General features: G+C 37.1%; 1 protein-coding gene across 8 annotated transcripts in view; it reads right to left on the reverse strand.

Annotated features, from left to right (window-relative positions):
* KIAA0825 (KIAA0825 ortholog) overlaps positions 1 to 17,519 on the reverse strand; it is a 393,004-nt gene that overhangs the window by 260,069 nt on the left and 115,416 nt on the right. For 7 of the 8 annotated variants that reach the window (XM_034656498.1, XM_034656501.1, XM_034656502.1 and 4 more), the window contains 2 exons: positions 15,398 to 15,580; positions 4,382 to 4,492 (listed from right to left, as the gene is read on the reverse strand). In XM_034656498.1, the coding sequence (XP_034512389.1) occupies positions 4,382 to 4,492; positions 15,398 to 15,580 (294 nt within the window). The remainder of the gene's footprint in view (positions 1 to 4,381; positions 4,493 to 15,397; positions 15,581 to 17,519) is intronic. The other variant, XM_034656500.1, reaches the window with a different exon arrangement.

The raw sequence follows: 17,519 nt of genomic DNA on the forward strand, positions 1-17,519 counted from the left end.
AAAAAAAAGAAAAGCTTTATATATTTTTAGCTTGTCATTATCCAACCCATGTGTTTCTCCAAACAGTTCATTTTAGTTGCTAAGGGGAAGAATGAAGTTTTGAAAGATAATTTGGGGGTGACAAACATACAGAAACAGCAGATATATGTGAGGAAAATGGATGGAGCGGTGGAGTTATTAAGGTCACATGACGGTGGTCAGGAATTCACATTGCACTGTTTCACAAATGCAAGGCAATACCTTGAGTTATTCTGAAATTACTTTTTATTGCAACCCTGGGTTCCTCTGACTCTACCACTGTTCTGAAAGGGTTAGATCTTAAGTCACATGGATCATGTCTCTCTAAGCATATTCTATGGACCTGTTAAAGAATAATTATCAGAAAGTACTGCCCTCAGTGTAGCGGAGCTCACCCTGTGGCTTGCACAGAGAATTTAGAAAAGCAAAGAAGAGAACCAAAGGTATTCCAGGTGAGAAAACTTCATAAATAAAGGTCTGAAGCTGAGAATAAAAAATAAAAACAGTGAAAAGTATGGAGTAACTATGTCTTAAGAGACAAGAGAGGAGACTAACAGCTGGAGTAGAGAAGGCTGTTGGGTACTCCAGGTAATAAGCCAGCCAGTGCGGGCCACACAGAAGCTATGGCAGATTCTTGAGCAGAAGAGTGATCTAATGAAAACGGTATCTGAAACATATTAAATATTAGCAAAGTGGACTAAGGTTGTTGTAATGGGTTGGAGAGAAAGGATGGGTCTATGAGAACTGTCAAGAAAGAATCAACTGAACATGATAATACACTAGGAAGAGGCAAAGCAGAGCTCAGCATGGAAACTATAATCAAGATTCTACCCTGGAAACGTTTAAGAATGATGACCCGCCTAATACAAAAGACACTATGCATGGACGCCAAGGGAAGAGTGGAAGGAAGGATCAGTTGAGGACATCAGAGTGGATTTCCAGTAATAACAGTGGATCATTCAAAAATACGAGCAGCTGGACATACAACGTGGGGGTAAAGGTAGTGCTCAGAGTTGGAGATGCAAAGCTAGAAATCATCTGTCTAGAGGTTAGAGGGTAAGCCATGTGAACAAAAGAGCAATAAAAAATGGGGCTTCTTTCTGCTTTAAAAAAACTTTTATCTTAATACAAGGAGTCCTGATTTACGATGGTTCTACTTATGATTTTTTCAGCTTTATGATGGTGTGAAATGATAGGTGTCCAGTAGAAACCGCACCTCAAATTTTGAGATTTTGATATTTTCCCAGGCTATGATATGATGTCTGATACTCTCATGATGCTGGGTGATGGTAGTGAGCTGTAGCTCCCGCAGACATGTGATCGCAAGGGTAAACAACCCAAATTACAACCACTCTGTACCCATACAGCCACGGTTATTCACTTTTGGTATAGTAATCAAGATATTACATGAGCTATGCAAGCACTTAATTATTTAAAAAGTTTTGTGTTAGATGATTTTGCCCAACTGCAGGCTAATGTGAGTGTTTGGAGTACGTTTAAGGTAGGTGAGGCTAATGAGCTATGTTTGGTAAGTTAGGTGCACTAAATGCATTTTTGACTTCACAATAGTTTTAACTTTTGATGAGTTTATCAGGATGTAACCCCATTGCAAGCCCAGAAAGATCTATAAAATTAAATTGTTTTCATTATATGAATTTTGGAAAATACGGAAAATGATGCATTAAAAAATTGAAATTGCTTTCAATCCTACCACACAAAGATAAAAGCAATGAGCTCCCCAGCATAGATCCTCTCAATTCTGTTTTTCTATACATACATTTTTAATGCTATATGTACAGTAGTACGGCATAGTTCAACACCTTCAACTATGCTCCACTTTCCAATAACTGTCCATCCCCTGGGAAACATGGGTCTCACATCCAGCAAGCTTGAGGAATCCACTTACCAGATCTCTCCCTTGGAGATACACACTATAGATTAGTACATAAGTACTAATACATGAGTACATAAAAAGAAACTTACATAGCAAATAACTGGCAATCCTAGATTTTTTATGTACACCTGCTAATACCACTCTGAACAACGGCTCTCCCGTTGACAGGTGCAGGAGTAGTTGTCAGGGACCACAGCTTTGGAAGCAGACAAGCCTAGCTTCAGAGTCTGCCTCTCAGCATGGTTCCCTTAAGAAAGTTGCCACCTACACATCACTTTAAAGTGATCACTTTCCATGAAAGAAGCACAGGAATAGGTGTCCCACAGATTGGTGTGATTTTTCAAAGAGATAATGTACATGAAGCACCTGGAATATCTGGTACACAGTTGTCACTGGAAAAACTAGGCTCGTTTTGATGATGTCATAATGACTAACTGCAGTTTCCCTTTAACTATAAATCATAATCAATTGTCATTTAAAAATTTTCAAAATCAACCCTTTGAATGACTCCACAGTAATGTATCATATGACTAACCCATAATTGATTTGTCTAATCCTTTACTGTGGGACGTTTATTTCACAAAGAGTGTTTCAATGGATAGCCTTCCATACAAAGCTTCATCAGCCGCTCTGATTATTTCCTTAGGATTGATCCCTAGAAATGAAATTTCTGGATAAAGAGGAATAAATATTTTTAAGGTTTTTGATACAGCTTCCTAAACTCTCCTCTGGAAACCTTGTAGCAAACTTCATTTCTACTATGGGCTGAGTAGTGACTCCCATGTTCTAATGTTTGTGTTAGGTTAATGGCGGAGATGGATTACTAAACAGAAGCAGAAAGAAAGAAAAGTCTTATTACATTTATGCTTGCTTTAGGTAGAGAAGAAAGAAGTTAAACATAAGAAGTGGCTATGTGAAAGATAAACCCATTTCCATGCTGCCTTTCCAGGCCTCTAGGTGGAGGGAATGAGCCTGAAGGTGGAAATCTTACAGAGTAACGCCTGAACGGGGATATCTCAATGGTTATAGACTAAGATGAAAGTAGTAATACTGGGGCGCCTGGGTGGCTCAGTCGTTAAGTGTCTGCCTTCAGCTCAAGGCGTGACCCTGACATTGTGGGATCGAGCCCCGCATCAGGCTCCTCCACTGGGAGCCTGCTTCTTCCTTTCCCACTCCCCCTGCTTGTGTTCCCTCTCTCGCTGGCTGTCTCTCTCTCTGTCAAATAAATAAATAAAATCTTTTAAAAAAAAAGAAAGTAGTAATACTAATAGGTTTAAGCAACTCTGAAAACATGGAGAACAAATAGGTTGAGAATTTTGGGAACTCATTAAAGTGATACCGATTTTTTTGTTTGTTTAATTCACACTGTAAAAGATTCAGTTGTTTAATTTCTTATTTTTGCAATAATGAGTACTAAAAAGTCAGCTATTTAATTCTCAGTGCCATAAGTCTACTTACATGCAAGCTGCTGTGTACTGAGATGACAGGGTATTGAGGGTATTCTGTTTCTAGGAATCAATCATAAGGAATTCATCAGAGATGGTGAAAATGTTTTATTTGTAAGTGAAGTAACAATACACTAAGGTCCTTGAAGGTAGGGTCTATGTGTCACTGATCTTGGATTCCCCATTTCCTATATGGAGAGAGTAACTGAATAGGTAAACAGGATTTATTTGTTGTGGGGTTTATGGAGATTTTGTATATGAGGTTTACACAACCTCTCTTTATGGGTAGGACTTTTGTTCCTCAAGAGTGAGAGACAGTCCCTCAATTTAGAGAGTGAAATCACTGATAGTGTACTTCCAAGATGAATCAAGAATGTATGGGAATTAACAGTATCTCCTTCAGCTATACATGATATATTTATTCACAGACACCAAGGAAAGGTACTTTCCATTGATATATTCAGCAAAGAATCAAACTGACATTCTATATAATGCCACAAAATGTCATCAGATCATTCTGCAAGTATATTTCATGCTTTAAATGATTTTTCTTACGCTTAAATGCTGTTAATTAAATAATAAAAGTGAAAGACCCTATTCATAATTTTTTAAAGTTTCTTCTCTCTCAACTTTTACCTAAGGCTCTAGTTTGTTACAGGAATTATTCAGTTTTCCTGTCTTTTTTTTTTTTGATAATTAGTTGGAGAACTGTCAAATCCCCAGTCATAGATCAAGAAGGATGAATTTTAAAATGGCTAAGCAATTAGCTAAAATAGAACTAAATTCCAAAAATTCACATTTTTCCATTACAACAGTAAAGCTATAAGTTAGCAGAATGATTATGAAGCTTGTATATTGGATTCTTGAGCTAATAAAAAGAGAAGTAATACTTTTTACTTACCCGAGTACCATAAAAATTCTAAGTGCTTTTTGTGAGATGCATTTACCTCCATGGATAAAAGTTTCTATTCAACTTTAAAGGGGTCATAGAATTATACATAGTGTAGCATTTACAGGTTCTCACCTGAGTAAAGAAGGGTAGAAATGTGATATGCAAGAAAACCAATGTAACGGTTGCTTGAAAAATGGTTTTCTGGAATCTGAAATAGAATCATCTATGCCATGCCGAAAAGTCCTGGGGGAAATAAAATAATTATTTCAGAATACACAGGAAACATTGACCATGAAGACCATCAAAACTTTTTATTTTCGCTGAGTATTCGAAGTTAATGATTTTTTTTTTTGAGAGTGCGTGTGATTGGGGGGTAGGGTAGAGGGAGAATCTTAAGCAAACTCCACGTTCAGCACAGAACCCCAGGCTTGATCTCATGACCCTAAGATCATGACCTGACTTGAAATCAAGAGTTGGGTGTTTAACCGACTGAGCCACCCAGGCACCCCTCAAGTTCATGATTTTACACAAAATGGTATTGCGCTAGAATGGACAATGTACCCATTCACTTGGGATCTATGTGAATGGGTAACTCAGAGGTCCCTATACAGCAATACTTACACTTGGAAAAGTAAGACAATACCATTATTAGGTAAAAACTACCACTATAAAATTTGTCAAAAATAAATGAATAAAGAATAGGACAGTGAATACCATTTATATCACCCTCCTCAACCTGGATCAAATACATGTCAATATTTTGTCGTATTTGCTTCATTACTATAGAAATGTTTAGAATAAAGCTACCTCTCTTTATTCTTTAAAGTGATTTATAAATACTAAACAATTAATGAGAATTTATAATTAATTTTGTATGCTCCTAAGAGCCTACAGAGGGCTTATAAAGAAGAATTTAACTGTAAAATATATGAATATGATTTCAAAATTAGAACAACTTGGCCAGAATATCTGGTCTACAATTATCTTTGGAGAAGTGACTGTAACATTTTTCTAGGTTGGCCCAAATTCAACAATAAATCTTGAGGTAATAAGAAAGAATTTGCTACATAAAATCTTTAGTAGATAGCTTGGCTAATAAAATTTTTATCATAACCGAAGACTATATTTGCCTACATGGAGTTAAGAGTAACAACTGGGAACATTTTAGAAATGGAATTGTTTGAAGTGGTACTATCTCTCTTTATATATAGCACAGGAGCAACAGTGTCTTTTAAATAATATGTAGAACAGAATTCCATTTTGAAAACCCATTCTGACCTTTTCATTCCATAACCTGCTTCTTGTATTCTCACATTTTCCAAATATGATCTGTCTCTCCCCAGTTTGTCTTGCCAAGTAGAACACCTACTGATTAAATATACTCCAATATTTTTTAGACTTTTAATATATCTCTTCTTTGAAAGCCATTTTTTTCTTACTAAATTTCAAAAAGAACAAAACTTCTTAAATATGCCTCAAAAATGAGGCTCTCATGTTTCNGATTAAATATACTCCAATATTTTTTAGACTTTTAATATATCTCTTCTTTGAAAGCCATTTTTTTCTTACTAAATTTCAAAAAGAACAAAACTTCTTAAATATGCCTCAAAAATGAGGCTCTCATGTTTCCAATCCCTACATTACACTGTGTGAACTAAGCAGAAGCCTAGGTCAGGATACCACAATATGCTTTCATGGGGAATTGCTAAAGAGTTTATAGCATGGGAGTTATATCAGCTATTTTATATTTTAGAAAGATCACTTGTGCAATAGTGTGGAGAGATCTGGAGGGATCAAGGCTGGAGTAGGGGGGATAATGAGATAATATTTCAGTAGACCACACAGAAGAGGACAACGTCCTAAACCAAAGTAAGAAGCAGAGGAGAAAGTAAGTAGAAGGCAAATATAAAAAAAAAAAATAGACATAAAATTAATACATTTAGGGGCGCCTGGTGGCTCAGTTGTTAAGCGTCTGCCTTCGGCTCAGGGCGTGATCCCGGCGTTATGGGATCGAGCCCCACATCAGGCTCCGCTATGAGCCTGCTTCTTCCTCTCCCACTCCCCCTGCTTGTGCTACCTCTCTGGCTGGCTGTCTCTCTCTCTGTCATATAAATAAATTTTAAAAAAGTCTTTTAAAAAAATTAATACATTTAATTCCCTAAAGACATGGGGTTGAAGATGGCACAAGGGAGAATNTATAAATAAATTTTTAAAAGTCTTTTAAAAAAATTAATACATTTAATTCCCTAAAGACATGGGGTTGAAGATGGCACAAGGGAGAATGCAGAAAGAAGGGTTAAGGATTAGGAGAACCCCAGGAGGACTCAGGTATTTTACTTAGTTTCAGATATGTTAAGGGAGCTGCAGGCATTTGAAGTACATCCGAAGAGAGACATCCAATAGAAATTTGTATTTGCTCATGTAGCCTATACAAGAGCTATCTGGGTGGAAGATACTAATGTGGAAGTCATAATGGAAACCCATTAGGATGGGTGAATTCACCCAAAGAAAGAGTGTAAGAGCAAAAGATAGTTAAGAACAGAGCTCTGAAACACACCAACATTTAAAGCTTGAGGTGAGAAAGAGAAGCACTCAAATGAAACCAAGAAGGAATAATTCAAGATGCAGACAAAGAGCCAGGACAGGGTGATAGCAGGGAAACCAAGGGAGGAGAAAAGGCCAATAGTGATAAAAGCTGCAGAGAGGGTAATCGCATGGAGAGACAAAAACTGGAGTTTTAGCGTGATGAGGGTAGTTGTGGTGCATGGAATGAATGACGGGTGTCAAAGTGGAGACAGTGAATGCAAACTATGTTTTAGAAATACATGTCAATATTTTGTCAAAAGGGAAATACAATAGAGAAAAAAAAATTAATATTAAAGAGCCTTTAGGAAAAGAACCAGAAGAGAAGAAAGAATATTTAAAAGACTACGGCCATGGAGTAGGAGGTAGGTGTGATCGAGAGTGCAGGTAAAAAGATCTGCTTTGTCTGGAAAAAGAGACACATTGACTGTCAAAGGATTTAGAGGTGAGTAAGGATCAAGATAATTATTAAAAATGGAAATGAGAAGTTAAAATACATTCATGATGGTCTAGGTTTTCTCAGAAAGTACAGGGCAAGGTCATCTGCTAACAAATAGTGAGATGGGGCAAAGTGGAAGGTTTGGCTAAAGTGGAGGAGGATGCTTCGGAGAGAAAGCCACCCAGAGGTAGGAAGGACATAGAGTAGTGTTGTCAGAAGGTACAAAAGGTCAACTAAGTGACTCTCACCAGCAGTGTTCCAAAGTCTGGACAGGCCAAGACAGCGAGGGTATGACGTGCCGTAGCAAGGCAGGTAGGAAGGGAGGGTGCTGGTATCATGTGAGAGGAGATGCAGCAAGGGGTCTGGCAAGAACGGAGATCTCAAAGGAAATCAGACTGGGGGAAAAAGATGGGACAAGAGATAAGGGGCTTCGTGAGAGACCAACAGAGACTGGAGGCTGTGGTATCCTAGCCTCCGCCTAATTTGCCACATACTTCGGTGAGCCCTTTGCATAAAGTCCCATTTGTCCGCTTACGTGGGGGGCGGTTCATTTCTCCAAGAATGAACACCTTAGCTAGAATGTATTCTCTGGCATGGTCAGCTGGCTCTCGAGACTGTTCTACCTCAAAACCTTGAAGTAAGTCTTCCCTGACCACCCTGTCCAAAATATTTCTTGTCTCACCACCTCATCCCTCCCTATGCCCTTATTTTGCCTTGTTTCTTCTTAGGGCTTGACTCTCCCTCTGATCCTTTCACGTTCACTCTTTGCTGCCTGCTCCGCACCCAAGGTTAGGGTCACTGAAGACTACCCAGAGGCAGCGCGTGGGCATACACAGGAGCTCTGGAGCCAGACAGACTGAATTGGTAGTTTGGGGGAGCTCTTCACTGGACGTGTAATGCGGCTTGACAATTGATTCAGCTTCAGTTTTCTCATTTGTAAAATGGGAATAATAATAAGAAGAAGAATCACCGCACACGGTCAGTGTGATGATTGAGATCATGCATAGAAAGGACCTAGCAAAGTGCGTGCACATAATAACAGACCAGATATATAAGATATTATCAGTATGATAACAACAGTTGAAAATACTTTTGTTTTTAAGATTATTTATTTATTTGACAGAGATAGAGACAGCCAGTGAGAGAGGGAACACAAGCAGGGGGAGTNCTTTTTTTTTTTTAAGATTATTTATTTATTTGACAGAGATAGAGACAGCCAGTGAGAGAGGGAACACAAGCAGGGGGAGTGGGAGAGGAAGAAGCAGGCTCATAGCGGAGGAGTCTGATGTGGGGCTCGATCCCAGAATGCTGGGATCACGCCCTGAGCCGAAGGCAGGCGCTTAACCGCTGTGCCACCCAGGTGCCCCGAAAATACTTCTTAAGAATGTTTACAACTATCTCATAGTCTAAATGATTGCCCAAATACAGTTTCATCCTTGAGATTAGAAAAAAATAATGGAGAATCTAATAATAATGGAATGGTTATTTGGAATGGTGCCAAAATTTCTTAAGACGACAAACTACCGGTGATACGGTATTTCCCAGAACATTTCTGCCCTACCTAAACCCTTTTATTCCACTCATGGCTTCTCCATCGTCCTGGTAATAGTAGAGTTATTTGGCTATAAGAAATGTTATGGCAGATGTTTATGGTCTCAGAGGGGGTGAGATCTGTATAAGCATTTAATTCCACAGCAAGATTCCAAATTAGTGTCATTATTCTGGAGAGTATAACAGGGTGAAAATTGGCCCACAAGCCTCATTGGGGGAATGAAATGATGAGCTGGCTATTAGATAACCTCTAATGATGTTTTGGTATACACTTAAAAGAGAGGACGCTCTAAATAATTCATAGCGGAGAATAAGATAAAATCGTAAGAGCCGCAGAATTATATTTTCCACAAGACATAAAAGGATTTTGATAGAGCAAATTCAAATACTCTTTTAAAAATAAGTAATTGTCCATAGGTTGAAGCAGAACACATTTCTTCACATTTCCAAACAAGCAGACTGTAAAGGTGGTTTTGCTTAAGGGGAGGAAAGTGGGTTTGGGGAAATTCCTCGCCTTGGCCCTTTGGCCAGCATCAGCTCCCCTTGCCCCTTCCCCATCACGAGAATCGTGCAGGCTCTGCCCTCGTCACGGCAGGCCACTTGGGCCCTCTGCCCCAGATTCAGTCTCTTGTGGTTCTCTGATGTGCAAGTATGTTGCCTTCCTTCCTTTCTTCATTAACAAAACTCACTGACTTTCTGAGCTTATGCAGCGAGCTGCTGCTAGAAAGAAATAAATCCAACGCACATCAAAAGTGAGAACAACTGATAAGCTAAAAAGAGCTAGATGGGTTTTATGCTTCCCTTGTGCTATCCTGCTTTTGGCTGCCCTCCCAGGAGAACTGTGTCTCATAATATGGTGCTACTGGAACAAACCTCCAGGATAGAGTTGAGGCAGCCCAAGGATCTAAGTTCCAAGGGGCAGAGGGGCCAGGCAGATGCCTCACTCCTGCGTCTAACCACAGAGGCTAAGCTGTCAGAGGTGCTCGAGAAACTAGAGTGCCAACAGAAGGCCAAAATGTCAGAAGTAGAATTAGTTTGAAATTGAACTCCTGGGACGGCGCTGGAATATTTGAGACAATGAGGACATGCAAGCCTTTCTGATGCACCTAATATCACAATTAACCATAAAGCTGGACAGAGAACCAAGCTCAATCTATGTCACCATTTTAAACACAATTCTAAGTGATTGTTTTGCATTCATAAACCAGCATCACCCCTGGAACTATAGGTAGTTGCCTGGATGTCACTAAGGAAGAGAAATTAAGGTAAGACACTCAGAATGAAACACGGCTTCCCACCTTTCTCCTGCCCCCTGGCTTGAGAGCACGATAAAAATAACTCCTTGAGGCTGGAAAACGATGATTTGAAGTTAGAAAAGGACTAGCACAATGCTTGAACTAACTGTAGGTACATAGCAGATGCAAGTTTAAAAAAAAAAGAAGAAGAAGAAAAGAATGAATAGAAGGTATTGTCAGACCTTGCTTCGTGAAAGGAGGATTAATTTCNAAAAATAACTCCTTGAGGCTGGAAAACGATTTGAAGTTAGAAAAGGACTAGCACAATGCTTGAACTAACTGTAGGTACATAGCAGATGCAAGTTTAAAAAAAAAAGAAGAAGAAGAAAAGAATGAATAGAAGGTATTGTCAGACCTTGCTTCGTGAAAGGAGGATTAATTTCAGGGGCCATCTGTGAAGAGCAATCTTGTGTGTTATGCAGCCATAGGGCAGACAGAGAACAGGACATATGGTGGTCAGGCTGAGCAAGTCTTGATCTCAGAGGAGAGGGCAGGAAACAGGCCTTCTCCAAAGGCAATGACTAGCCTTTCACCAGTGCTTTACATTATTAGAATCACATATAAGGCTGTTTGATTTTAGGTTTAAAAAAAATAGATATTTTCCTCAAAAGCAATGTGTAGAGGAAGGGGACAAAAGGGAGTCATTTAATCTAAACAAAATGGCTAAAACAACTAACTTCATTTTCTGAATCGTTTTGCATTCTGCCATTTCTTTTTTACATTTTAATTATTTAAATTTTTTATCTCTATTCAGTATGCATTCATTTTTTGAGCTTTATTAAGATATCTAATTCATACACCACAAAATGTACCCATTTTAAGTTGACAACTAAATGGTTTCTAGTATATTCAGAGTTGTGTAACCTTCACCACTGTCTCATTTTATAACATTTTCATTACCCTCAAAAGAGATCCTGTGCCCATGTGCAGGTCCACCCCCTTTTCCCCTCCTCCCGGCCTCTGGCAACCACTAATCAATCTACTTTCTGTCTCTTCTTGTTTATTTTGGAAATTTCTAGTGAAGTGATATACTCCCTTTTGTCTGGCTTTTTTGACTTAGCAAAATGCTCTTGAGGTTCAGTCCTGAGGTAGGCAGCATCTGCCAGCACTCCACAGTTACTTTATGGCTAAATGATATTCCACTGTATGAATACATTGCATATTGTTTACCAGTTCACCAGATGATGGGCACTTGGGTTCTTTTCACTCTGTGCTATTATTTAAAATGCTGCTATGAACACCCGTATACAAATCTTTGTACTGACATACATTTTTACTTCTTTTAGGCATATACCTAAGAGTAAAACTGCCGGGTCAGAGGATCATATGCTCAATATTTTATATAAGTATACTCTATGCTTAACGTTTTGAGGAAACAACTATTTTCAAAGTGTGGCAGACATTCTTAAAGTATGAAAAATGAAATTTCAGTCCATGCTCTGCTTTGTGAGGGACGGTGAAGTAGTTTAAAATAGATAAGTAAATAACCAGGCTAAGACCATAACCCCACAATACCTAGCGTTGGTTTGAAACCAAACTATAGACACAGCATATTTTGAAATACCTTGGAACTCAGTTATTCAAAGCCATATTAGTGATACCAGGTGAATCTCAAGATAGGTCTGCTGGTCAATATTCTGGCCTATATCTGCTGACTCTGGCCTTTGCCTGGTGTGCTGGCACTTGTACTGAAATCCATTCTTCCGTGTTATTAATGTTGTGACACCGGGGACAGTGGGCATGTGTGTGTAAATAAATTTAATCTTAACATTAGAAATTGTATTAGACTTTACTCCATGGCAGATATTTATCTTGCTCACTGCTGTAACCCTTGTGCTTAATCTCTGTGCTTAATCAGAGGAGCTAGAGAGGCAACAACGTTGGTTGAATTGAAACTAAACTGCATTTACCTAAAATTCTAAGAATTCAATTTTAATTTGCTACATAGAAGCTAAAATGAACATTCTCCGCAAGCGAAACGCACCATCTGAAACCATGTTTGAGTATGTGTGTGAATGTGCACTGAGGATGCTTCTGAATGTGCACTTGAACGGCCTTGATGGAAGATCTACAAGCAATAGGCATTTTGGAAAATACATGGTGAATATTTTATGTTTCAGCAGGTCTCTTTCCCTGGAGGACAAACTTAAAGTACTCCTTTTATAACATTCTAACAGAAATCTACAAAGCAGAGTTAAAAGAGAACACACATTTTTGCAAACAGGTTTCATTCTTCCTGAAAAGATTTTAAAATCATGTATTCCTGCCCTGGGATTTAGTGGTCTTATGCTAAACTCAGAAAGGAGAATACATTCAGTTCATCTGTCAGAACTACTTGGAAGAAAGGCAGTCACCTTCAAAAAAGGCGCATCGCATGTAGTGACAAATGTCAGGTACAGTTTATAAAAAATTCAATACTATCAACATCTGATTGTTACTTTTTACCAATTCCTCAAAGCATACAGTTTAATTTTTAAATGTGAAATAGAGATACGTTTTTTTCCCCTAAATACCAATAATATGACAATTTCATACCCTGGCTGTGAAAAGAAGCTAAATGAGTCAATAGGTCCTTGTTACACACATACAACTTTTTCCTACTTGGTGAAGAACAGGCTGTCCTATAGATTTCCTTTGTCAATATAAAGCAAAATACATTCCAAAGATTGCACTGATATTCTAGAAAAACAATCGTAAAATTTAAATCAACATGAATGGATACAATTTGTGAAAATTTACATGAACTGAGAAACATTGAAAAGGAAAGTAACTAGACTTTTTGTTCATGCTTCAAAGCAATGTAGCTATGTTTTATATTAAGGAAAACCAGAGGCAGTGCTTGGTGTAAAATGTTCTGTAATCCTGGTTGAAATTAGCAATTTAAATTTGTTGAATGAGGTTACAGTGTAATATCTAATGCACAAATCACAGAGATTTGAGTACTTGCATAGTTGTTAAAAAATGTATCAAAAGGCCATGGGTTAACAATAATGAATGTATGTTACATTATTACTATTATTAAAATATGCAATCTTTGATAATAATTTATTTGTTTTACAAATGCATTGGGGAGTTAAAATTTTTCTATTCATCTGTGACAAACCATGAAATTCAATATCGCTCACCATGACCAATCCATGAAATTTGTCAACTTTGTTCCTGATTTTCACAGAGCCTTCCTCTCAGATGAAATGACCCATTGAACTAAGAGCATGGCAATTTTTTCATCTATGGTAAATCAGTTGAGTTTACTAGAATTTATTATGTGCTTCAGACCTTGAGCTTTTTATGATTATGAACTATTATGCATATAATCCCAAACTTATGGCAATTTATCTCACTATTTCTTCCCATTTCTGAAAGAATTCTCCATTTCTAAAATTAGTTCTCAACGGTACGGTTGCCAGAAGAAACAATCTATAAACAATGGGTTGGTTGAAAGTCAGAGTGGGTGAAAATTATAGGGAAATTGAAATCAAACTTGTTAACTACTCATAGAATTTCTAACACAGAAGTCTCAAAATTTACTGAAAATCAAGATTTATATATTTCTCTTTCCAGAATCTTCCAGAAAAGAATACTTTACCTAATTTATCCAAAGAAATAGAAATATACATAATTTTTCCTATGCAAGAAACTAAGAATATGCAATTATCTATTCTTTCAAGATAAAGTGACTATTTTGAGGAGAGTTTAAACAAAATTGTATTCTTGTTTTATTATAAGATCTACTTCAACATCTTCTACAATCTTATCAATTCAAATGAAATAAACCACAAAAGTAGTTCAAAATTTTGAGTTTCCCTAAATCTTATTTACTATGTAAAATCTTTCAACATTTAAAAAATATAATTGCTGAGTTTCTCCTTTGCTGTCCTGACCGCTTCTCCCTTCCAGTGTATTAATAAACCTCTCTCTCCTTTGTTCTGCCTTGGGTGAATTCTTTCACCTGATGGGGTCACCCCACATTTGGTAGCCCTCACCGGAATCTCTGCTGGCCTGGGACTTTCCCTGGATGCTCTGGGAATTTCTCAGGACTTTTCCCTCAGTGGATGGACTCTAGTACTCCTTGGGGAACTGACGACCAGGGATTTTCACTCAAATCACTTATCTGCACGTTAATATAATACCATGTTCTGGTCGATACCTGCACAGAGCCCCCTGACGGACCAACAAGTTTAGGTAGGAATGGTGTGCCCCCTGTCCAGCATGAAGCAGCTACTGAAGATGAGACTTCCACCCAAATGTCAAAGATCCGTCACTGTTAGGCAACAGGCTTGAGCCATGGAAATCCAAGTAAGGTAATAGGGCCCACAGTGACCACTGCACTGAATGCAAACTGGTTCATTAAAAGACCCACCTCAAAATATCCATTTGGCCTAGCTGACCATGGGCTACTTAAAACCCTGCACAGGTACTGAAAAGGAAAATTCCATACATTCCCATATCTCCTCACTCCTCCTCTTAACTATGGCCCCCCACCACTGTCTCCTGGCAGACAGTCTCTCCTTTCCTCTTATGCCAGCTCCTCCCTTGCATTGTATTCAATAAAATTCCATTTCCTTTTCCAAAAAAAAAGGCAATTGCTGGGGCAGAGGGCTGACTCAGTCAGTAGAGTATGCGACTCCTGATTTTGGGGTTGTGAGTTCAAGCCCCATGGTGGGCATAGAGTTTACTTAAAAAATAAAGAAGTAAATAGACAGATAGATAGACAGACAAATAGAAAATAAAAATGCAATTACTTATTCCTATTGCCACCTGCCATTACTAGCTCAGACACTACAGCCTAACACTAAAAATGCAAATGTATGCAGATTAACTGGCAGTGTGGAAACATTAGGCTTCTTCCAGATTTGGGAATATTTTGGTATCAACTTCTTAAATTTTTCAATTAGAGCAAAACACTTTACATCAAATTAAAACTAAAAAATATTTTTAAAAGAGTAAAAAGCCATTAGATATGATTTTCTTCTTCATAAAGTATCAAGCTATGATCGAAATAACCAATTCATTAATATAATCATTTAAACAACTCAAATAGGGAAGCTCAAGATAATCCCGATTCTACTGGGGCCTTGGCATCTAAGTAAGATTGACCGATAGAGATATAACACAGTATTAGTTCGTTTTGTAAAATGGCTCAATTCACAACACCAAAAACGCACTTCAAAATATTTCTACTTGCGACTTCACACAATTCAATAAGTAGTATGAAAATCACTTTAAGTCACATTATTTACATACCATAATAGCTAAAAAGAAAATACGTTTGATACTTACTGATATAATTCAGTTAAGGGTGAAGTCAGAATGACTAATGTTGTGAACAGATTATTACAATGGGTGTGAATTTTAAAAATCTTATCATCTATATACTCATGAGGATTCAAAAGCTTCTGTACAGATGTGCAAACTGACCATAACATTTTCTCAGTGCATATTAAAATCGTCGTGACATCAAGTCTATTGGAAAGAAAAAGAAAATCATGTTAAGCAAAATTGTTTTTCTGCTTGGTGCATACACTATCATTCATATCTCTTATATTAAATATATGTAAGAGTAGAAATATTTGGTTAGATACCAGAGCTTCAGAGATCAAAGACAGATAGAAAGAATCAAAGCTTAGCATTGGAGTTTCCAGGTGTTAAATGACTCTTATACTGTTATCTTTAGGAATGGTGAGGTCTATCCATAACACTAACGTGTTTTAGGAGTGCTTTTCTTTCCCTTTTTTTTTTTAAGGTTTATTTTGCATTATCAGGATACTGTTCAAGAAACTCAAGAGACTTTCCTTGAAATTATGTCCAGCAAAAGAAGAGCCAGGTTAAAAGAAAATTTGCCATTATCCTTATGTATACAGTAGGTAAAATTTTGATAGGAGAAGAATTCTCCTTATCCAAGCGCAGGTTGTCAAAATAAAGTTGTAAGTTTGGGTAACATGTTTCCCCAGCAAATGGGAAAGGAAGAAAAAAATGAGACCAGAAGCACAAATGGAGAAGACTATACCTTCCAAAATTTTCAAAATAGAATATACTTGTGGAAACTTCGTTGTATTTTATAATCTTATTCATAAATTCATTTCTTTATTTCTACCTTTCATGTGTTTTAACAGAGACCCAGAGATCTGTTTAAAGATTATTTTGGTATATGACTGAATTGTAGAAACCTCAGTTAATTATTTTTTCTTTTAAACTCAGCGTTCAAGAAATAGATGATGGAAATCATGAAGTGATAAGAAAACAAAAAAGTATGAAGATCTTTTAAAATCAGACTTTAGCCTCAAATTTATTATATATATATATATATATATATATACACACACATACATACATATATAAAATAAGTTTATACATCTATTAATAACATGTAACATATATTACATATGATATATATGGTTTTGGTCATATGACAGCTGGAGGCTACTAGAATACTAAAAACATCAATAATTGCCTTTAGGAAGGTTTAACTGCAGTTTGCATCCATTTGCTCTAATAGTTAATTAAACAGTTACAAATCCAAGACATATGTACACACACACACACACACACACACACACTTTGATTTCCACAGTAAGAGTGGTTTAGTATTAACCATTCAAATAAAATTATTTATTTATTTTACTTTAAAAAACTAGAAGAAATAACTCTAGCTTTTCATGGCATTTTTATATAACCACCCAGGAAACAAAAACCGAAAATCTCTATAGTACAGTTAATTAAATATACGACCCAGTAAATCTGATTTCACAAACATCTCGTAATGACTTGCCACCTCAGAGTCAAGAGTGATTTAAGCTACACAGGAAAAGAATAAAGGTACACTTTGCTCTCAGAAAAAAACTTTCCATCTATTCTTCTGAGTTCAATGATTTAAGAAAAGGAAAAAGTTTGGTCAGTAATTCAAAACAGCCTTTGCGAAATACCGTATTTATGAAACACCGTAGCAGGACCTAAATACCCTTCAAATGCAGCATGCTTTACAAGAACATGATCCGGAAATGATTCCTACTGCTAAAAAAAAAAAAAAAAAAAAAAAAAAAAANAAAAAAAAAAAGCCTCTGGTGTCTTTAGGCTCCTCCTAATATGTACCTGTAGAAAAGACAGATCTTAATCGCATCAGTGAGAATATTTATAAAACAAAAGCCTTTTCTTTGTATGGACCCTTGCTGTCTTTTATGCACATTTGTAGTCATCGCCTAGATGCCTCGTAGACCTGGACTATAGTTTAGTCATTAATAACCAGTGACTTCTGCTCCTCAATTTCTGTGATTTCACATCTTATTGGACTGGCTTTTAGTAATACATAATGGAAAGAAAGGAAAAAAATAAAGGAGAAAAAGAGAGAAGTAATTAGAATATATCAAGAAGAAAAATTATTAGACAAAGGAGTTTCCTTATGATG

This window comes from Ailuropoda melanoleuca, chromosome 3 (assembly GCF_002007445.2).
Source record: "Ailuropoda melanoleuca isolate Jingjing chromosome 3, ASM200744v2, whole genome shotgun sequence".
Classification (NCBI taxonomy): domain Eukaryota; kingdom Metazoa; phylum Chordata; class Mammalia; order Carnivora; family Ursidae; genus Ailuropoda; species Ailuropoda melanoleuca.